This window comes from Taudactylus pleione, unplaced genomic scaffold (genome assembly GCF_031769625.1).
Source record: "Taudactylus pleione unplaced genomic scaffold, aTauple2 ptg000558l, whole genome shotgun sequence".
NCBI lineage: Eukaryota > Metazoa > Chordata > Amphibia > Anura > Myobatrachidae > Taudactylus > Taudactylus pleione.
In genome coordinates this window covers 345259-370937 of record NW_028284960.1, presented here as the reverse complement: position 1 = coordinate 370937, position 25679 = coordinate 345259, and the positions used below count along the sequence as shown (strand labels likewise).

General features: G+C 44.7%; 1 protein-coding gene across 1 annotated transcript; it reads left to right on the top strand.

The window, feature by feature from the left end:
* Positions 1-1085: 1085 nt before the first annotated feature.
* On the top strand, positions 1086-25679 carry ATRAID (all-trans retinoic acid induced differentiation factor). Its single transcript, XM_088452911.1, has 7 exons — positions 1086-1191; positions 20420-20550; positions 20627-20698; positions 20886-20957; positions 21030-21151; positions 24445-24545; positions 25210-25679. Exons 1-7 carry the CDS (start codon positions 1120-1122, stop codon positions 25312-25314), a joined length of 675 nt encoding a protein of 224 aa, XP_088309037.1. The 5' UTR covers positions 1086-1119; the 3' UTR covers positions 25315-25679.

The window sequence follows — 25679 nt, the reverse complement described above, 5'->3', positions numbered from 1 at the left end:
GGGGGCACACACAGAGCACAGGGAGAGAGAGGGGGCACACACAGAGCACAGGGAGAGAGAGGGGGCACACACAGAGCACAGGGAGAGAGAGGGGGCACACACAGAGCACAGGGAGAGAGAGGGGGCACACAGAGCACAGGGAGAGAGGGGGCACACAGAGCACAGGGAGAGAGGGGGCACACACAGAGCACAGGGAGAGAGAGGGGGCACACACAGAGCACAGGGAGAGAGAGGGGGCACACACAGAGCACAGGGAGAGAGAGGGGGCACACACAGAGCACAGGGAGAGAGAGGGGGCACACACAGAGCACAGGGAGAGAGGGGGCACACACAGAGCACAGGGAGAGAGAGGGGGCACACACAGAGCACAGGGAGAGAGAGGGGGCACACACAGAGCACAGGGAGAGAGAGGGGGCACACACAGAGCACAGGGAGAGAGAGGGGGCACACAGAGCACAGGGAGAGAGAGGGGGCACACACAGAGCACAGGGAGAGAGAGGGGGCACACAGAGCACAGGGAGAGAGGGGGCACACACAGAGCACAGGGAGAGAGAGGGGGCACACACAGAGCACAGGGAGAGAGAGGGGGCACACACAGAGCACAGGGAGAGAGAGGGGGCACACACAGAGCACAGGGAGAGAGAGGGGGCACACAGAGCACAGGGAGAGAGAGGGGGCACACACAGAGCACAGGGAGAGAGAGGGGGCACACACAGAGCACAGGGAGAGAGAGGGGGCACACAGAGCACAGGGAGAGAGAGGGGGCACACACAGAGCACAGGGAGAGAGAGGGGGCACACAGAGCACAGGGAGAGAGGGGGCACACACAGAGCACAGGGAGAGAGAGGGGGCACACACAGAGCACAGGGAGAGAGAGGGGGCACACACAGAGCACAGGGAGAGAGAGGGGGCACACACAGAGCACAGGGAGAGTATACAGAGCACAGTGAGGGATAGATGGTGAATGAAGGGAGCAGCCATAATTGAGGAGCTCTCTATAAAGGGAAAGACTCAGGGATAATGGCGCCGACAATTGGAGACAGATATGAAATATGTGTTTTCTCTCTTCTGTTCGTCACGTGGAAGCTTTAAGAAGTCACATGACTGGTATTCTGGAAGATGGCTGCGGTGATTGTGTCTCTCTATTTCCTGCTATGTGTGATCCTGCACAGAGGATGGTGCCAGGAGCAGGTATAGATCTATATTATACTTCTATATACTGTATATATCTCCTTATTATACCTCTATATACTGTATATATCTCCTTATTATACCTCTATATACTGTATATATCTCCTCATTATACCTCTATTTACTGTATATCTCCTTATTATACCTCTATATACTGTATTTATATTCTTATTGTGCCTCTATATACTGTATATCTCCTTATTATACCTCTATATACTGTATATCTCCTTATTATACCTCTATATACTGTATATATCTCCTCATTATACCTCTATTTACTGTATATCTCCTTATTATACCTCTATATACTGTATATATCTCCTCATTATACCTCTATTTACTGTATATCTCCTTATTATACCTCTATATACTGTATATCTCCTCATTATACCTCTATTTACTGTATATCTCCTTATTATACCTCTATATACTGTATTTATATTCTTATTGTGCCTCTATATACTGTATATCTCCTTATTATACCTCTATATACTGTATATCTCCTTATTATACCTCTATATACTGTATATATCTCCTCATTATACCTCTATTTACTGTATATCTCCTTATTATACCTCTATATACTGTATATCTCCTTATTATACCTCTATATACTGTATATCTCCTTATTATACCTCTATATACTGTATTTATATTCTTATTGTGCCTCTATATACCCTCATCTCTATACTGTATATATCCATATTATACCTCTATTTACTGTATATTCCTATATTATACACATCTCTAATCTTATTATACCTTTATATACACACACACTTGTTATACCTCTATATATCCTCATTATACCTCTAGTTACTAATCTCTCTCTCTCCTGTATTTCCTTATTTTACCTCCTATACTGTATATATATCTCCTTATTATACCTCTATATACTCATATCTATGTGTATATTATACCTCTCTATAATGTATATACATATATTAAACCTATATTATTCCTCTATACACTGTGTGTGTGTGTATATATATATCTATCTATCTATCTATCTATCTCCATAGTTAGGCTTTTTACAGGCACAGAGAGCACTCACTGCAATATATGATAAATGATCAAAAAATAAGCTTTAATAAAAAAAAGTTCACATCACCAAATCCACGTGACTGACAGACAGACAGACAGACAGACAGACAGACAGACAGACAGACAGACAGACAGAGTTTTGATCGTTGCCAAGACAGATCACCGTATGTCACCCATCCAGCTCACTGACCAGGCGCATACTGACCTGATCACTACAGCTCCCATAAGTACTATCACCAATCAGGGTAATCCAATCAATTATTCAATCAGGAAACTACTGCCATGATAACTGGGTGCGTGTCGTCACTGCTGTGCGTTGTTAACTTGTGAGTAGTTTTCTGATTGAATAATTGATTTGATTACCCTGATTGGTGATAGTACTTATGGGAGCTGTAGTGGTCAGGTCAGTATGCGCCTGGTCAGTGAGCTGGATGGGTGACATACGGTGACCTCTGACTGTTACATGGATTTGGTGATGTGAACTTTTTTGTTAATTTATCACATATTGTGGTGAGTGTCCTCTATGGCTGTAAAAAGCCTAACTATGGAGTTATAATTGGCACCTCTTTAGATATCTCACTAGTGGAGCACCCGTGGATCACTTTCCTTTGCATGTGAGTGCAGTAATATACTTTAATTACTAATATATATCTGTCTCTGCCCACTGCGCTGTGGGTGTGTAATGATGCTTCCACCACCGAACTTCTTCTGTTGGTGTTTTAAACTGCTTACTGCTGCGTATGCGTTGATTAACTGCGGCTGCACCTCCTGATTGGTGTCGGCCGATCCCTCGCAATGGACCAGGCTCGGCACGGTAGCTTGCAGAGGGCTTGACCTTTGGAGACGCTCGGCTCAATCCAGAAAGAGCAGGAGAACGGAATAGCGTTTTGCCAATTCTGTTGGTCACAGGAGGTTGCAGAAGCAATCGAATAGGCAAAGGTGTTTATTGCTCATGGACTTTACAAAGACCCTTCCCCTTAGCTTTAAGGGGTTCAGCATACAGAAATCTTTATAGTCAAAAGATATACACGGATGTACACATACAGGGCTCACATGCTCCCTTTTTATATCATTCTTACAATATCACAGGGGGGTAAATCCCCCCTGTGTTCCTCTCAGCCAATCATGCGGTGTCACAAAATATAAATAACCACATCTTCCATTTCTAAGGAGTCACCTAATTTCCTCCTTTCTAATCCACCACATAAAAGCATTTGCTTCCTAAGCACACACTGATTTATCATCCAGTATAACTGTCTCCTAACATGTAGCTATAACATTCCACAGGAATTGGTAAATTACATTCATCCTTAGATAGTTTGTTTCTATGTGATAAATATATCGATGTAGGAGTTGGGGGCCTATGTATCAAGGCTTGATGTGAGAGAAAATTGTAAGATATAAATCGCCAACCAATCGGCTTCTAACTTAAGCAGGGCATACGCTATACACTGATCTGTCTGTCACTAATGCTGGATATACACTATACACTGATCTGTCTATCTCTAATGCTGGGCATACACTATACACTGATCTGGCTATCTCTAATGCTGGGCATACACTATATACTGATCTATCACTAATGCTGGGCATACACTATACACTGATCTGTCTATCACTAATGCTGGGCATACACTATACACTGATCTATCTCTAATGCTGGGCATACACTATACACTGATCTGTCTATCTCTAATGCTGGGCATACACTATACACTGATCTGTCTATCACTAATGCTGGGCATACACTATACACTGATCTGTCTATCACTAATGCTGGGCATACACTATACACTGATCTATCTCTAATGCTGGGCATACACTATACACTGATCTGGCTATCTCTAATGCTGGGCATACACTATATACTGATCTATCACTAATGCTGGGCATACACTATACACTGATCTGTCTATCACTAATGCTGGGCATACACTATACACTGATCTATCTCTAATGCTGGGCATACACTATACACTGATCTGTCTATCACTAATGCTGGGCATACACTATACACTGATCTGTCTATCACTAATGCTGGATATACACTATACACTGATCTATCTCTAATGCTGGGCATACACTATACACTGATCTGTCTATCACTAATGCTGGGCATACACTATACACTGATCTATCTGTCACTAATGCTGGGCATACACTATACACTGATCTGTCACTAATGCTGGGCATACACTATACACTGATCAGTCTATTACTAATGCTGGGCATACACTATACACTGATCTGTCACTAATGCTGGGCATACAGTATACACTGATCTGTCTGTCACTAATGCTGGGCATACACTATACACTGATCTGTCACTAATGCTGGGCATACACTATACACTGATCTGTCTGTCACTAATGCTGGGCATACACTATACACTGATCTGTCTATTACTAATGCTGGGCATACACTATACACTATACACTGATCTGTCTATTACTAATGCTGGGCATACACTATACACTGATCTGTCTATTACTAATGCTGGGCATACACTATACACTATACACTGATCTGTCTGTCCCTAATGCTGGGCATACACTATACACTGATCTGTCTGTCACTAATGCTGGGCATACACTATACACTGATCTGTCTATCACTAATGCTGGGCATACACTATACACTGATCTGTCTATCACTAATGCTGGGCATACACTATACACTGATCGATCTGTCACTAATGCTGGGCATACACTATACACTGATCTGTCTCACTAATGCTGGGCATACACTATACACTGATCTATCACTAATGCTGGGCATACACTATACACTGATCTGTCATTAATGCTGGGCATACACTATACACTGATCTGTCTATCACTAATGCTGGATATACACTATACACTGATCTGTCTATCACTAATGCTGGGTATACACTATACACTGATCTGTCACTAATGCTGGGCATACACTATATACTGATCTATCACTAATGCTGGGCATACACTATACACTGATCTGTCTATCACTAATGCTGGGCATACACTATACACTGATCTGTCTATCACTAATGCTGGATATACACTATACACTGATCTATCACTAATGCTGGGCATACACTATACACTGATCTGTCTATCACTAATGCTGGGCATACACTATACACTGATCTGTCTGTCACTAATGCTGGGCATACACTATACACTGATCTGTCTGTCACTAATGCTGGGCATACACTATACACTGATCTGTCTATCACTAATGCTGGATATACACTATACACTGATCTGTCTATCACTAATGCTGGGCATACACTATACACTGATCTGGCTATCACTAATGCTGGATATACACTATACACTGATCTGTCTATCACTAATGCTGGGCATACACTATATACTGATCTATCACTAATGCTGGGCATACACTATACACTGATCTATCTCTAATGCTGGATATACACTATACACTGATCTGTCTATTACTAATGCTGGGCATACACTATACACTATACACTGATCTGTCTATTACTAATGCTGGGCATACACTATACACTGATCTGTCTATTACTAATGCTGGGCATACACTATACACTATACACTGATCTGTCTGTCCCTAATGCTGGGCATACACTATACACTGATCTGTCTGTCACTAATGCTGGGCATACACTATACACTGATCTGTCTATCACTAATGCTGGGCATACACTATACACTGATCTGTCTATCACTAATGCTGGATATACACTATACACTGATCTGTCTATCACTAATGCTGGGCATACACTATACACTGATCTGGCTATCTCTAATGCTGGGCATACACTATACACTGATCTGGCTATCTCTAATGCTGGGCATACACTATATACTGATCTATCACTAATGCTGGGCATACACTATACACTGATCTGTCTATCACTAATGCTGGGCATACACTATACACTGATCTATCTCTAATGCTGGGCATACACTATACACTGATCTGTCTATCACTAATGCTGGGTATACACTATACACTGATCTGTCTATCACTAATGCTGGGCATACACTATACACTGATCTGTCTATCACTAATGCTGGGCATACACTATACACTGATCTGTCTGTCACTAATGCTGGGCATACACTATACACTGATCTGTCACTAATGCTGGGCATACACTATACACTGATCTGTCTGTCACTAATGCTGGGCATACACTATACACTGATCTGTCTATCACTAATGCTGAATATACACTATACACTGATCTATCTCTAATGCTGGGCATACACTATACACTGATCTGTCTATCACTAATGCTGGGCATACACTATACACTGATCTATCTGTCACTAATGCTGGGCATACACTATACACTGATCTGTCACTAATGCTGGGCATACACTATACACTGATCAGTCTATTACTAATGCTGGGCATACACTATACACTGATCTGTCACTAATGCTGGGCATACACTATACACTGATCTGTCTGTCACTAATGCTGGGCATACACTATACACTGATCTGTCACTAATGCTGGGCATACACTATACACTGATCTGTCTGTCACTAATGCTGGGCATACACTATACACTGATCTGTCTATTACTAATGCTGGGCATACACTATACACTGATCTGTCTATTACTAATGCTGGGCATACACTATACACTATACACTATACACTGATCTGTCTGTCCCTAATGCTGGGCATACACTATACACTGATCTGTCTGTCACTAATGCTGGGCATACACTATACACTGATCTGTCTATCACTAATGCTGGGCATACACTATACACTGATCTGTCTATCACTAATGCTGGGCATACACTATACACTGATCGATCTGTCACTAATGCTGGGCATACACTATACACTGATCTGTCTCACTAATGCTGGGCATACACTATACACTGATCTATCACTAATGCTGGGCATACACTATACACTGATCTGTCATTAATGCTGGGCATACACTATACACTGATCTGTCTATCACTAATGCTGGATATACACTATACACTGATCTGTCTATCACTAATGCTGGGTATACACTATACACTGATCTGTCACTAATGCTGGGCATACACTATATACTGATCTATCACTAATGCTGGGCATACACTATACACTGATCTGTCTATCACTAATGCTGGATATACACTATACACTGATCTATCACTAATGCTGGGCATACACTATACACTGATCTGTCTATCACTAATGCTGGGCATACACTATACACTGATCTGTCTGTCACTAATGCTGGGCATACACTATACACTGATCTGTCTGTCACTAATGCTGGGCATACACTATACACTGATCTGTCTATCACTAATGCTGGATATACACTATACACTGATCTGTCTATCACTAATGCTGGGCATACACTATACACTGATCTGGCTATCACTAATGCTGGATATACACTATACACTGATCTGTCTATCACTAATGCTGGGCATACACTATATACTGATCTATCACTAATGCTGGGCATACACTATACACTGATCTATCTCTAATGCTGGATATACACTATACACTGATCTGTCTATTACTAATGCTGGGCATACACTATACACTATACACTGATCTGTCTATTACTAATGCTGGGCATACACTATACACTGATCTGTCTATTACTAATGCTGGGCATACACTATACACTATACACTGATCTGTCTATCACTAATGCTGGGCATACACTATACACTGATCTGTCTGTCACTAATGCTGGGCATACACTATACACTGATCTGTCACTAATGCTGGGCATACACTATACACTGATCTGTCTGTCACTAATGCTGGGCATACACTATACAGTGATCTGTCTATTACTAATGCTGGGCATACACTATACACTATACACTGATCTGTCTATTACTAATGCTGGGCATACACTATACACTGATCTGGCTATCTCTAATGCTGGGCATACACTATACACTGATCTGGCTATCTCTAATGCTGGGCATACACTATATACTGATCTATCACTAATGCTGGGCATACACTATACACTGATCTGTCTATCACTAATGCTGGGCATACACTATACACTGATCTATCTCTAATGCTGGGCATACACTATACACTGATCTGTCTATCACTAATGCTGGGTATACACTATACACTGATCTGTCTATCACTAATGCTGGGCATACACTATACACTGATCTGTCTGTCACTAATGCTGGGCATACACTATACACTGATCTGTCACTAATGCTGGGCATACACTATACACTGATCTGTCTGTCACTAATGCTGGGCATACACTATACAGTGATCTGTCTATTACTAATGCTGGGCATACACTATACACTATACACTGATCTGTCTATTACTAATGCTGGGCATACACTATACACTGATCTGTCTATCACTAATGCTGGATATACACTATACACTGATCTATCACTAATGCTGGATATACACTATACACTGATCTGTCTATCACTAATGCTGGGCATACACTATACAATGATCTGTCTATCACTAATGCTGGGCATACACTATACACTGATCTGGCTATCTCTAATGATGGGCATACACTATACACTGATCTGTCTATCACTAATGCTGGATATACACTATACACTGATCTATCACTAATGCTGGATATACACTATACACTGATCTGTCTATCACTAATGCTGGGCATACACTATACAATGATCTGTCTATCACTAATGCTGGGCATACACTATACACTGATCTGGCTATCTCTAATGCTGGGCATACACTATACACTGATCTGTCTATCACTAATGCTGGGCATACACTATACACTGATCTGTTTATCACTAATGCTGGATATACACTATACACTGATCTGGCTATCTCTAATGCTGGGCATACACTATATACTGATCTATCACTAATGCTGGGCATACACTATACACTGATCTGTCTATCACTAATGCTGGGCATACACTATACACTGATCTATCTCTAATGCTGGGCATACACTATACACTGATCTGTCTATCACTAATGCTGGGCATACACTATACACTGATCTGTCTATCACTAATGCTGGATATACACTATACACTGATCTATCACTAATGCTGGGCATACACTATACACTGATCTGTCTATCACTAATGCTGGGCATACACTATACACTGATCTGTCTATCACTAATGCTGGGCATACACTATACACTGATCTGTCTGTCACTAATGCTGGGCATACACTATACACTGATCTGTCTGTCACTAATGCTGGGCATACACTATACACTGATCTGTCTATCACTAATGCTGGGTATACACTATACACTGATCTGTCAATAATGCTGGGCATACACTATATACTGATCTGTCTATCACTAATGCTGGGTATACACTATACAATAACTGTCTATCACTAATGCTGGCCATACACTATACAATAACTGTCTATTACTAATGCTGGGTATACACTATACACTGATCTGTCACTGATGCTGGGCATACACTATACACTGATCTGTCTGTCACTAATGCTGGGCATACACTATACACTGATCTGTCACTAATGCTGGGCATGCACTATACACTGATCTATCACTAATGCTGGGTATACACTGATCTGTCACTAATGCTGGATATACACTATACACTGATCTATCACTAATGCTGGGCATACACTATACACTGATCTATCACTAATGCTGGGTATACACTATACACTGATCTGTCTATCACTAATGCTGGGTATACACTATACACTGATCTGTCTATCACTAATGCTGGGCGTACACTATACACTGATCTGTCTGTCACTAATGCTGGGCATACACTATACAATAACTGTCTATCACTAATGCTGGGCATACACTATACACTGATCTATCTGTCACTAATGCTGGGCATACACTCTACACTGATCTATCACTAATGCTGGGCATACACTATACACTGATCTATCACTAATGCTGGATATACACTGATCTGTCTATCACTAATGCTGGGTATACACTATACACTATACACTGATCTGTCTGTCACTAATGCTGGGCATACACTATACACTGATCTGTCTATCACTAATGCTGAATATACACTATACACTGATCTGTCTATCACTAATGCTGAATATACACTATACACTGATCTGTCTATCACTAATGCTGGGCATACACTATACACTGATCTGTCTATCACTAATGCTGGATATACACTATACACTGATCTCTCTATCACTAATGCTGGATATACACTATACACTGATCTGTCTATCACTAATGCTGGATATACACTATACACTGATCTGTCTATTACTAATGCTGGATATACACTATACACTGATCTCTCTATCACTAATGCTGGATATACACTATACACTGATCTCTCTATCACTAATGCTGGGCATACACTATACACTGATCTGTCTATCACTAATGCTGAATATACACTGATCTGTCTATCACTAATGCTGAATATACACTATACACTGATCTGTCTGTCACTAATGCTGGGCATACACTATACACTAATCTGTCTATCACTAATGCTGGGCATACACTATACACTGATCTGTCACTAATGCTGGGCATACACTATACAATGATCTGTCTATCACTAATGCTGGATATACACTATACACTGATCTATCTCTAATGCTGGGCATACACTATACACTGATCTGTCTATCACTAATGCTGGGCATACACTATACACTGATCTGTCTATCACTAATGCTGGGCATACACTATACACTGATCTGTCACTAATGCTGGGCATACACTATATACTGATCTGTCTATCACTAATGCTGGGTATACACTATACAATAACTGTCTATCACTAATGCTGGGTATACACTATACACTGATCTGTCACTGATGCTGGGCATACACTATACACTGATCTGTCTGTCACCAATGCTGGGCATGCACTATACACTGATCTATCACTAATGCTGGGTATACACTGATCTGTCACTAATGCTGGATATACACTATACACTGATCTATCACTAATGCTGGGCATACACTATACACTGATCTATCACTAATGCTGGGTATACACTATACACTGATCTGTCTATCACTAATGCTGGGTATACACTATACACTGATCTGTCTATCACTAATGCTGGGCGTACACTATACACTGATCTGTCTGTCACTAATGCTGGGCATACACTATACAATAACTGTCTATCACTAATGCTGGGCATACACTATACACTGATCTATCTGTCACTAATGCTGGGCATACACTATACACTGATCTATCACTAATGCTGGGCATACACTATACACTGATCTATCACTAATGCTGGATATACACTGATCTGTCTATCACTAATGCTGGGTATACACTATACACTATACACTATACACTGATCTGTCTGTCACTAATGCTGGGCATACACTATACACTGATCTGTCACTAATGCTGGGCATACACTATACACTGATCTGTCTATCACTAATGCTGGGCATACACTATACACTGATCTGTCTATCACTAATGCTGAATATACACTATACACTGATCTGTCTATTACTAATGCTGGGTATACACTATACACTGATCTCTCTATCACTAATGCTGGGCATACACTATACACTGATCTCTCTATCACTAATGCTGGGCATACACTATACACTGATCTCTCTATCACTAATGCTGGGCATACACTATACACTATACACTGATCTGTCTATCACTAATGCTGGGCATACACTATACACTGATCTCTCTATCACTAATGCTGGGCATACACTATACACTATACACTGATCTGTCTATCACTAATGCTGGGCATACACTATACACTGATCTGTCTATCACTAATGCTGGGCATACACTATACACTGATCTGTCTATCACTAATGCTGGGCATACACTATACACTGATCTGTCACTAATGCTGGGCATACACTATACACTGATCTGTCACTAATGCTGGGCATACACTATGGGCAACGACCATTTTTGTCTGTTCCAGTGTTAGTGAGTAAATGGACATTTGTCATTTGCTCTAATACATTTCCAGGTTTTCATTCCAACCAGCCAGATATGACAGATAATTATAATGTATGCGGCTGCCCAGTATTACATTGTATAGGCCGTGTTTGCAAAAATGACAGTTAGGAGCTGATTGGTTAATACTTTTTCTCTCTCAATTTTATCTCTTCAAGCTTTGATACATAGGCCTCTTAGAATGTCAGCTCTTATGAGCAGGGCCCTCTATCCTCTTGTGCTTCTCCTTTCATCTACTTCTTACTCCCCATTAGGGCACCTAACACTCGGCTCCTTATCTGGGTGTTCTGGTCACTAATGTGGCAATGTGTATTATCCATGGCCTGGTCCTGTATAGTTCTGTAAGTCACTTATTTGTTAATGTACTGTGTAAGGCGCTGCGGAACACTTGCACCATATAAATAAATAATAATATAACCAGCAATAGTGGCTAAAAATGTTGAAGAAATGACTGTTGAATGTTCGCGCTCCCTATGTGACCTTGTGGTGTAATAGACAGGAGACTGTGCAAATACTTCGGGAATTGAATATACTAAACATTGGCTTCAAACACTGTCACTTCTATTTAAATGAATTAAGATATTTTATTACTAAAAAGACATGATAGATGTATATAATACACAAAACATAATTACATCCAAAAACATATATAATTTATAAAACAACAATAAATGATATAGTACTGATCCCGTTATTGTACGTGGACAGAGAGGAGTTTCCCATGTGCTCCTCTGTAAGGTACGATGCTTGTAGGCAGGGTGCCGCGTCTCTGATCAGCTGGATCACACGGAGGGATCTCACATCGGAGAGTTGGAATACAGATCGCTGGTGACGCCTCTGTTGTAAGAGCGCACTGGTCGGCTCTGCTGTTATCCTGCGGCACCATTAGCGTGTACCGTGGGCAGGCCCGCCAAGAGCCGCACCTGGCCTGGATGAAGGGACGTGGCCTAATCGTGGTAGGCGTTACCATGCCCCCTTAGGTAAGGAGGAAAAAACAAGTTTTGAAGTGGCACTGGTGTGGGGGGAGCTGTGAGCCCCCTCAGCCCGGCGCATAACCAGTGGGGGTGTGATCAGCTTGATTGCTCCCCCCACAGGCATAGGAGACTGATGTGGCTGCTACTTAGCAGCTGCGAACAGTCTCCCAGTGCAGACAGCAGCGTGTGCTGGGCTTCTGTGTGATGTAAGAGGGGGGAGCAGTGCCGGACTCGGGCCATCGCCGTGCCCCTCCAGCAAGCCTGGGCCTGGGTAATTTGTATCCGCCCCCCTCTCGGCACCCCTGACTGTGGGTAGCCTTGATAGCTGGTGGCTGGCAGGGATTGTTCAGCTTCGTGCTGCGATCGATTTGCCTCTATTTGAAAGGTTGCTGAACGCGTTTCCGTGCTCTCACACCTTCGTCAGGAGCATATTTTGGAAAGTCTTATGAGGTCATCATTCATTTGCAGAATTGGGATCCTTGTCCGCTGTGCAATCAGTCACAGCCTGAAACAAAAACCCAGGTTATTGTGCTATACTGCAATCTGTTACACTGTTGCTCATTTTCTTGACAGTTTATCTACTCATAGAGGGGTATTCAATATGAAGGGTTAACTTCCCTGGCGAAGTTTACGTTTCATATCGGAGTTTTTTTCTGCGTAAAGGTATGATGCGCACTCCCGCTTATCCCCGTAATCAATATCAAATTAACGAAAACGGGAAACTCCGAAGTTGGATTTGCGTAAAGTTACACATTTTTCCTTAAAATAATTGTAAGTTGTACAGTTGTAAAAACATGGGGGATCACTATGGCTACCCCCGTTTTAACCTTTAGTTGAAAGTCTGGGATTTAAATAGCCGCAGCAGGTGTTTTTTTCCCGACATTGAAGAAGTGATGCAGAAGAGCACTTAGGTTATTTTTTACGTTTTTTTTAAGTGGTCCGATCAAATTTGGGGTACATGAAAATGGGTACTAGCATATTTTTATGTCCCTAAAGTAATTTAAAAAAAAAATTCTGCATTTGTGCACCTGCCGCTATAATTCTATTCTAGAATACACCTGCCGCTATAATTCTATTCTAGAATACACCTGCCGCTATAATTCTATTCTAGAATACACCTGCCGCTATAATTCTATTCTATAATACATCTGCCGCTATAATTCTATTCTAGAAAACACCTGCCGCTATAATTCTATTCTAGAAAACACCTGCCGCTATAACTCTATTCTAGAAAACACCTGCCGCTAATAATCTATTCTAGAATACACCTGCCGCTAATAATCTATTCTACAAAACACCTGCCGCTATAATTCTATTCTAGAAAACACCTGCCGCTAATAATCTATTCTACAAAACACCTGCCGCTATAATTCTATTCTAGAAAACACCTGCCGCTAATAATCTATTCTAGAAAACACCTGCCGCTATAAATCTATTCTAGAAAACACCAGCCGCTATAACTCTATTCTAGAAAACACCTGCCGCTAATAATCTATTCTAGAAAACACCTGCCGCTATAAATCTATTCTAGAAAACACCTGCCGCTATAAATCTATTCTATAATACACCTGCTGCTATAAATCTATTCTAGAAAACACCTGCTGCTATAAATCTATTCTAGAATGCACCTGCCGCTATAATTCTATTCTAGAATACACCTGCCGCTATAATTCTATTCTAGAATACACCTGCCGCTAATAATCTATTCTAGAATACACCTGCCGCTATAATTCTATTCTAGAATACACCTGCCGCTAATAATCTATTCTAGAATACACCTGCCGCTAATAATCTATTCTAGAATACACCTGCCGCTATAATTCTATTCTAGAAAACACCTGCCGCTATAATTCTATTCTAGAATACACCTGCAGATAACAATCTATTCTAGAAAACACCTGCCGCTATAAATCTATTCTAGAATACACCTGCCGCTAATAATCTATTCTAGAATACACCTGCTGCTATAATTCTATTCTAGAATACACCTGCCGCTATAATCTATTCTAGAATACACCTGCCGCATACTTGCAGAATAGCCCTGAACCTATTTCCCTATTGTTTAACAATTTTTTCCCTTTTTTTTTTTTTTTTTTGCACCCCAATTTTCAAAATATTTTTTTGGGGTGTCCCTATTTTTTTTTTTTTTTTAAGCCTGCACCCCTAAATCCCAATTCTGCACTTTTTTTCGACACCTATTCAATGGTGAAATAGGGTGTAAAAGTAAAACAAGTGATATTAACGCAAAAACGTTAACATCGTTTCTTGCATTAATATCGCGCTTTTTAACGCACCCATATTGAATACCCCTAATAGTGTTCTATCAATGAGTTACAATCATAACGTTTTAAAATTATAAAAACCAGAAAAGGAAACCTCTCGCGAGTAATGGTGCATACACACGGTCAGATTTGTCAGATCATCGATTTCATTGAATGATTTCATCAATGATTTTAACGATTTTTTTGAACAATTTCTGACAGTATTAAAATGAATGAATGAAATCATCCAAATCTTACTGCCGACACATCAGACGTCGGAGATCGTTATGTGACGCGCGGGAACGCGCATCGGTGGTGGATGCCCTACATGTCAGATATGAACGATTTTTACAATTGTTATCGTTCAGATCTTTAACAAAATCTGAGCGTGTGTATGCCGCGTTAAACAATCTCTAACACAACGCAGAATTATAATCCACTTTATTGTCAGGATTGAATTTAATATTAAGAGACTGATATCCAGAAACATAGCAAAACCAAATTAAGCCCCATTTTAGTATTTAATGGGATTATAAAAGTATTTCTATATGCCAATAATTGACTTTCTAGTGGCCAGCTCGGAATATCATTATTTTAAAGAACATGCAGTATATACATTTTGTAATTCACGCTCAATCCTTTGTTATGGTGCGTACACACACGGTCAGATAATGGTGCGTACACACACGGTCAGATAATGGTGCGTACACACACGGTCAGATAATGGTGCGTACACACACGGTCAGATAATGGTGCGTACACACACGGTCAGATAATGGTGCGTACACACACGGTCAGATAATGGTGCGTACACACACGGTCAGATAATGGTGCGTACACACACGGTCAGATAATGGTGCGTACACACACGGTCAGATAATGGTGCGTACACACACGGTCAGATAATGGTGCGTACACACACGGTCAGATAATGGTGCGTACACACACGGTCAGATAATGGTGCGTACACACACGGTCAGATAATGGTGCGTACACACACGGTCAGATAATGGTGCGTACACACACGGTCAGATAATGGTGCGTACACACACGGTCAGATTTTTCCTTCAGATATGAACAATAACGATTTAAAAATCGTTCAGTCGTTCATATCTGAAGGAAAATCTGACATGCCTGAACGATGGCCGATCTACAATGCGCGTTCCCGATGGTCAGGTAACGACATCTAACATCTGATGGGTTTGCAGTCAGACTTGAACGATTCCATTCATTTTAATGCAGTCAAAAATCGTTCAATCGTTCATCTGACAAGTCTGACCGTGTGTATGCTCCATTAGTTAAAAAAAAAAAAAAGCTATAAAAATGTAATAATTAGTTAGTAATAGGGACATCATGTCAGTGGTGGGAAGAGTAATAGAAGAAAGGGATTTTGATATTTAGCAGAGAAGGGGAGAAATGTAATATTAGATTCCATATGTAATTTTGGGGAAAAAAGAAACCAGTTGTGGGTCAGGATTTGTCTGTGAACATAATTGGTTGAGACCCACTGGTGTATAGACCTGATTTACAACCCAGGTAGCCCACTGGGACTTGTAGTGCTGGCTGGAGCGTTATACATCAAAGTCCACCTCTGCAATCTCATTGAGACCTTCCGGATATAATGTGCACATTTTGTGGCTCCAATATGTTTCTCTGAGGCAGAGGCGAGAATATCGGTCTCCTCCTCCAGCAGAGTGTGCAATATGTACTATACCTGTGACATGTATACACTTCATATCTGCAATGTGCAGGAATTCATGAAAAACAAACTGTTTTTCCCCAGAAGTGCAGACACACAGGAGACAGTCTCAGGGACATATCACAGGAAGCGCAGACACACAGGAGACAGTCTCAGGGACATATCACAGGAAGTGCAGACACACAAGAGACAGTCTCAGGGACATATCACAGGAAGTGCAGACACACAGGAGACAGTCTCAGGGACATATCACAGGAAGCGCAGACACACAGGAGACAGTCTCAGGGACATATCACAGGAAGTGCAGACACACAGGAGACAGTCTCAGGGACATATCACAGGAAGCGCAGACACACAAGAGACAGTCTCAGGGACATATCACAGGAAGCGCAGACACACAAGAGACAGTCTCAGGGACATATCACAGGAAGCGCAGACACTCAGGAGACAGTCTCAGGGACCTATAACAGGAAGCGCAGACACACAGGAGACAGTCTCAGGGACATATCACAGGAAGCGCAGACACACAGGAGACAGTCTCAGGGACATATCACAGGAAGTGCAGACACACAGGAGACAGTCTCAGGGACATATCACAGGAAGCGCAGACACACAGGAGACAGTCTCAGGGACATATCACAGGAAGTGCAGACACACAGGAGACAGTCTCAGGGACATATCACAGGAAGCGCAGACACACAAGAGACAGTCTCAGGGACATATCACAGGAAGCGCAGACACACAAGAGACAGTCTCAGGGACATATCACAGGAAGCGCAGACACTCAGGAGACAGTCTCAGGGACCTATAACAGGAAGCGCAGACACACAGGAGACAGTCTCAGGGACATATCACAGGAAGCGCAGACACAGGAGACAGTCTCAGGGACATATCACAGGAAGCGCAGACACACAGGAGACAGTCTCAGGGACATATCACAGGAAGCGCAGACACACAAGAGACAGTCTCAGGGACATATCACAGGAAGCGCAGACACACAAGAGACAGTCTCAGGGACATATCACAGGAAGCGCAGACACACAGGAGACAGTCTCAGGGACATATCACAGGAAGTGCAGACACACAGGAGACAGTCTCAGGGACATATCACAGGAAGCGCAGACACACAGGAGACAGTCTCAGGGACATATCACAGGAAGCGCAGACACACAGGAGACAGTCTCAGGGACATATCACAGGAAGCGCAGACACACAGGAGACAGTCTCAGGGACATATCACAGGAAGCGCAGACACACAGGAGACAGTCTCAGGGACATATCACAGGAAGCGCAGACACACAGGAGACAGTCTCAGGGACATATCACAGGAAGCGCAGACACAGGAGACAGTCTCAGGGACATATCACAGGAAGCGCAGACACAGGAGACAGTCTCAGGGACATATCACAGGAAGCGCAGACACACAGGAGACAGTCTCAGGGACATATCACAGGAAGCGCAGACACACAAGAGACAGTCTCAGGGACATATCACAGGAAGCGCAGACACACAAGAGACAGTCTCAGGGACATATCACAGGAAGCGCAGACACACAGGAGACAGTCTCAGGGACATATCACAGGAAGTGCAGACACACAGGAGACAGTCTCAGGGACACATCACAGGAAGCGCAGACACACAGGAGACAGTCTCAGGGACATATCACAGGAAGCGCAGACACACAGGAGACAGTCTCAGGGACATATCACAGGAAGCGCAGACACACAGGAGACAGTCTCAGGGACATATCACAGGAAGCGCAGACACACAGGAGACAGTCTCAGGGACATATCACAGGAAGCGCAGACACACAAGAGACAGTCTCAGGGACATATCACAGGAAGCGCAGACACACAAGAGACAGTCTCAGGGACATATCACAGGAAGCGCAGACACACAAGAGACAGTCTCAGGGACATATCACAGGAAGCGCAGACACACAGGAGACAGTCTCAGGGACATATCACAGGATGATTTGGCCATGTAACTCTCCTCGCACCGTCACACAGAAAGCTTCTATCCTGGCCTCACCTGGAATGCACTATAAAGAAAGCTTTGTTACAGGGTCTGACCACTACCATAGGTCAGGATAATTACATATAACTTCCTATATCATAAGGACAATCCCCATTACACTAATATAGAATTTATTTTTTTTTTGCCATTGCTTCCTGTGTGTGGGAATGTCAGCCCATCAAGGCCTATCCAGGGGGGGAGATCCGGGTATTAGATCCCCCTCCCCCTATATCTGAGGAATAATGTGTCAGCATAACGAGGCCTATCCAGGGGGGGAGATCCGGGTATTAGATCCCCCTCCCCCTATATCTGAGGAATAATGTGTCAGCATAACGAGGCCTATCCAGGGGGCAGATCCGGGTATTAGATCCCATCCCTCCCCTATATCTGAGGAATAATGTGTCAGCATAACGAGGCCTATCCAGGGGGGGAGATCCGGGTATTAGATCCCCCTCCCCTATATCTGAGGAATAATGTGTCAGCATAACGAGGCCTATCCAGGGGGGGAGATCCGGGTATTAGATCCCATCCCCTATATCTGAGGAAAAATGTGTCAGCATAACGAGGCCTATCCAGGGGGGGAGATCCGGGTATTAGATCCCCCTCCCCCTATATCTGAGGAATAATGTGTCAGCATAACGAGGCCTATCCAGGGGGCAGATCCGGGTATTAGATCCCCCTCCCCTATATCTGAGGAATAATGTGTCAGCATAACGAGGCCTATCCAGGGGGGAGATCCGGGTATTAGATCCCATCCCCTATATCTGAGGAATAATGTGTCAGCATAACGAGGCCTATCCAGGGGGGGAGATCCGGGTATTAGATCCCCCTCCCCCTATATCTGAGGAATAATGTGTCAGCATAACGAGGCCTATCCAGGGGGGAGATCCGGGTATTAGATCCCATCCCTCATATCTGAGGAATAATGTGTCAGCATAACCAGACCTATCAGTTTTAAACTAGAGCATTTACTGCATTAAATTGTGGGATCTCTAGAAAATGCAATTTCGGTAGCACCGGGGGCTGTTGTATGGTGATTACGTACAATATCGCTACCCCTCCCCCTTTAATACAACAGTGCCAAGAGATGTTTGTGCCAGTTTGGGGTAAGTAAGGGAAACTTGGTGCCCTGTGACGTTGTTTGGATGAGACCCCCTCTAATCTCTGGGTATTCCCGACCACACGCCTTGCTAGTCTGTGTCGGTTCACTGGTCATATCCAGGTTGTGCAATGTCGGCTAGCTGGGGGGGAGTTAATGGCCTGGCGTTCTGTCTTCTGTGCCTCCAGGTTTGCTGGTCCTGCCCCGGGGAGCTGCGGAACGCCTCTGAGGTTTCCCATCGCTGCACGCTCATCCCTGGAGCCAGGATACTGGGCCGCTGCTGTGTTACTCGCCAGGCGCAGAGCAATGTGATTATAGGGTACGTCCTGGCCACCTCTCTGCACCATAATGTGTATGTGGCTGAATCTTCTCATCCATGTCATCTTCTCCTGCAGGCTGGACCTCTGGAACTGCTCCATCTCTCACCTGGACCCTAGGGTGCACCTGACCGCCGCCGCTGCCGTTATGTGAGTACTCTAACCATAGACACTGGTAATGGGAGTACCCTCCTTACATTGTAATGACTGAGAGCTCCTGATTCTGTCACTGCACAGAGGAGGCAGTCATCATGCCATAGCCCCCTGCCCCCCCCCCCCCCTGATATGCTGACACCGCCTGTGCCCGCTCTGTAATTATACTGTATTCTCCCCGCAGAGATTTCTCCCAGAATCCTCTGCAGGAGCTGCCGTCTGACTTCTTCCTGGGACTCGTCGGCCTGCAGTACCTGTAAGTGACAGCGCGTCCGTAGCCTCTGTCTGCTGCATGGTATGAAAGGGTTAATGGTTTTTCTTCTGTCAGAGCGCTGCCCCTAAACATCAGCTGCCCAGGGGGTGACGATGCGTGGGAGAGCGTGAGCGTCAGCACGACGGCCCAGATGTGTCTGCAGCAGAGGGATGCGTGCAACAGTACCGGAGGTCCGGGTAAGTGCCCGCCATGGTTATACTCCGCACGCAGCACAGGATCCGCAGTGCTGCTGGTACATGTAGTGTGTGTGTGACACCGGGTGCTGATGTCATAGCTGCTCCCTGTATACAGTGCTGATGTCATAGCTGCTCCCTGTATACAGTGCTGATGTTACATGTAATGTGTGTGTGACACCGGGGGCTGATGTCATAGCTGCTCCCTGTATACAGTGCTGATGTCATAGCTGCTCCCTGTATACAGTGCTGATGTTACATGTAATGTGTGTGTGTGTGTGACACCGGGTGCTGATGTCATAGCTGCTCCCTGTATACAGTGCTGATGTCATAGCTGCTCCCTGTATACAGTGCTGATGTCATAGCTGCTCCCTGTATACAGTGCTGATGTCATAGCTGCTCCCTGTATACAGTGCTGATGTTACATGTAATGTGTGTGACACCGGGGGCTGATGTCATAGCTGCTCCCTGTATACAGTGCTGATGTTACATGTAATGTGTGTGTGACACCGGGTGCTGATGTCATAGCTGCTCCCTGTATACAGTGCTGATGTCATAGCTGCTCCCTGTATACAGTGCTGATGTCATAGCTGCTCCCTGTATACAGTGCTGATGTTACATGTAATGTGTGTGTGACACCGGGGGCTGATGTCCTAGCTGCTCCCTGTATACAGCGCTGATGTCATAGCTGCTCCCTGTATACAGTGCTGATGTCATAGCTGCTCCCTGTATACGGTGCTGATGTTACATGTAATGTGTGTGTGACACCGGGTGCTGATGTCATAGCTGCTCCCTGTATACAGTGCTGATGTCATAGCTGCTCCCTGTATACAGTGCTGATGTCATAGCTGCTCCCTGTATACAGTGCTGATGTTACATGTAATGTGTGTGACCCCGGGGGCTGATGTCATAGCTGCTCCCTGTATACAGTGCTGATGTCATAGCTGCTCCCTGTATACAGTGCTGATGTTACATGTAATGTGTGTGTGACACCGGGTGCTGATGTCATAGCTGCTCCCTGTATACAATGCTGATGTCATAGCTGCTCCCTGTATACAGTGCTGATGTTACATGTAATGTGTGTGTGACACCGGGGGCTGATGTCATAGCTGCTCCCTGTATACAGTGCTGATGTCATAGCTGCTCCCTGTATACAGTGCTGATGTCATAGCTGCTCCCTGTATACAGTGCTGATGTTACATGTAATGTGTGTGTGACACCGGGTGCTGATGTCATAGCTGCTCCCTGTATACAATGCTGATGTCATAGCTGCTCCCTGTATACAGTGCTGATGTTACATGTAATGTGTGTGTGACACCGGGGGCTGATGTCATAGCTGCTCCCTGTATACAATGCTGATGTCATAGCTGCTCCCTGTATACAGTGCTGATGTTACATGTAATGTGTGTGTGACACCGGGGGCTGATGTCATAGCTGCTCCCTGTATACAGTGCTGATGTCATAGCTGCTCCCTGTATACAGTGCTGATGTTACATGTAATGTGTGTGTGACACCGGGTGCTGATGTCATAGCTGCTCCCTGTATACAATGCTGATGTCATAGCTGCTCCCTGTATACAGTGCTGATGTTACATGTAATGTGTGTGTGACACCGGGGGCTGATGTCATAGCTGCTCCCTGTATACAGTGCTGATGTCATAGCTGCTCCCTGTATACAGTGCTGATGTCATAGCTGCTCCCTGTATACAGTGCTGATGTTACATGTAATGTGTGTGTGACACCGGGGGCTGATGTCATAGCTGCTCCCTGTATACAGTGCTGATGTCATAGCTGCTCCCTGTATACAGTGCTGATGTCATAGCTGCTCCCTGTATACAGGGCTGATGTCATAGCTGCTCCCTGTATACAGTGCTGATGTCATAGCTGCTCCCTGTATACAGTGCTGATGTTACATGTAATGTGTGTGTGACACCGGGGGCTGGTGTCATAGCTGCTCCCTGTATACAGTGCTGATGTTACATGTATTGTGTGTGTGACACCGGGTGCTGATGTCATAACTGCTCCCTGTATACAGTGCTGATGTCATAGCTGCTCCCTGTATACAGTGCTGATGTCATAGCTGCTCCCTGTATACAGTGCTGATGTCATAGCTGCTCCCTGTATACAGTGCTGATGTTACATGTAATGTGTGTGTGTGACACCGGGTGCTGATGTCATAGCTGCTCCCTGTATACAGGGCTGATGTCATAGCTGCTCCCTGTATACAGTGCTGATGTTACATGTAATGTGTGTGTGACACCGGGGGCTGATGTCATAGCTGCTCCCTGTATACAGTGCTGATGTCATAGCTGCTCCCTGTATACAGTGCTGATGTCATAGCTGCTCCCTGTATACAGTGCTGATGTCATAGCTGCTCCCTGTATACAGTGCTGATGTTACATGTAATGTGTGTGTGTGTGACACCGGGGGCTGATGTCATAGCTGCTCCCTGTATACAGTGCTGATGTCATAGCTGCTCCCTGTATACAGTGCTGATGTTACATGTAATGTGTGTGTGACACCGGGGGCTGATGTCATAGCTGCTCCCTGTATACAGTGCTGATGTTATAGCTGCTCCCTGTATACAGGGCTGATGTTACATGTATTGTGTGTGTGACACCGGGTGCTGATGTCATAACTGCTCCCTGTATACAGTGCTGATGTCATAGCTGCTCCCTGTATACAGGGCTGATGTTACATGTAATGTGTGTGTGTGACACCGGGTGCTGATGTCATAGCTGCTCCCTGTATACAGTGCTGATGTCATAGCTGCTCCCTGTATACAGTGCTGATGTCATAGCTGCTCCCTGTATACAGTGCTGATGTCATAGCTGCTCCCTGTATACAGTGCTGATGTTACATGTAATGTGTGTGTGACACCGGGTGCTGATGTCATAGCTGCTCCCTGTATACAGTGCTGATGTCATAGCTGCTCCCTGTATACAGTGCTGATGTTACATGTAATGTGTGTGTGTGACACCGGGGGCTGATGTCATAGCTGCTCCCTGTATACAGTGCTGATGTTACATGTAATGTGTGTGTGTGACACCGGGGGCTGATGTCATAGCTGCTCCCTGTATACAGTGCTGATGTTACATGTATTGTGTGTGTGTGTGTGTGTGACACCGGGTGCTGATGTCATAGCTGCTCCCTGTATACAGTGGGGGGGTCGCTTGCAGCAGATAGTAGGTGGGGTGAAGAATTTGCAGGGAGTGGGCTGCTGCTATGACTGGGTAACTTAGTCATGTGTCAGATACTGAGATCACGTGTAACATGTGAATCTGTGTTTCCTCCCAGGCTTGCTGTGTCCAGAGAATTCGCTGTGCGCTCCTGACGGACCAGGGTACACGCAGTGTGTATGTACCCTGGGATTTATGGGGTACAAGTGCCTGAGACAGGTGAGAAAGGTCTGGAAGGATGATTGGTAACTGGGGAAGGGGTGCAGGGGGGCCAGACAATGATCTGTCTGTAACCTCTATGAACACAGATTAGAGACATGAGGATAGTGCTGTATGTCTGTGAGAGGGGAGGCGGGCAGGGGGGTTACGTGTGTGGGAGGGGAGGCGGGCAGAGGGGTTACGTGTGTGGCAGGGGAGGCGGGCAGGGGGGTTACGTGTGCGGAGGCGGGAAGGGGGGGTTACATGTGTGGGTGTGGAGGCGGGCAGGGCGGTACGTCTGTGGGTGTGGAGGCGGGCAGGGCGGTACGGGTGTGGGAGGGGAGGCGGGCAGGGCGGAACGGGTGTGGGAGGGGAGGCGGGCTGTGGGGCCACGTCTGTGGGAGGGGAGGCGGGCTGGGGGCCACGTCTGTGGGAGGGGAGGCGGGCTGGGGGCCACGTCTGTGGGAGGGGAGGCGGGCTGGGGGCCACGTCTGTGGGAGGGGAGGCGGGCTGGGGGCCATGTCTGTGGGAGGGGAGGCGGGCTGGGGGCCACGTCTGTGGGAGGGGCAGGGGGTTACGTGTGTTGGAGCATGTACGCTGTGCTGAGGGATGAGTATTTTCCATGTTGTGGAGACTCTGCCGGTCCCTGAGTAATGTCCTGACTTTGTGGCTGTTCTCCTTGCAGGGGTCGTTCCCCATACTGATGTTTTTGGGGATCCTGGCCGCTGTGACCGTCAGCCTGTGTGTCCTGCTGTGGTGCACTCAGCGCAGGAAGGTGAAGAGTCTGTGACTGGCGTTCTAGGTGGTGCCCGGCCAGTCCATGGTCTTCACACTACGCTTCTACCCTGATGGACATCTGGAGAGTGACAGGGAGCGGGGACGGACCCCCTGCGGGAGGAATAGACCCCTGCGCTCCTGTTACTCAGCACCGTTGTATGATGGAGAACTTGTCCTGTCTGGATGTAGCGTATTAGTGGGAGATTATCATTCATTAGGGCAATAATAGGGCTTCCAGGGTGAACGTTGGGCTCATCTGTGTATTCGGGGGGCACAAACGCTGAGCGGACTCCATGACGTCTATCTATGGTCGTTATACTGTACAATCATATTATGGAATTACTGTTTATAATAAATGTTTACAAATGTTATAAAACA

Excerpts from the sequence above, each read along its gene's own strand:
- ATRAID (XM_088452911.1), top strand. The coding sequence starts at position 1,120 with ATGGCTGCGGTGATTGTGTCTCTCTATTTCCTGCTATGTGTGATCCTG. Across the intron at positions 20,958-21,029 it reads CTCGTCGGCCTGCAGTACCT|AGCGCTGCCCCTAAACATCA; the intron begins GTAAGTGACAGC and ends TTCTTCTGTCAG. Across the intron at positions 24,546-25,209 it reads GGTACAAGTGCCTGAGACAG|GGGTCGTTCCCCATACTGAT; the intron begins GTGAGAAAGGTC and ends TTCTCCTTGCAG.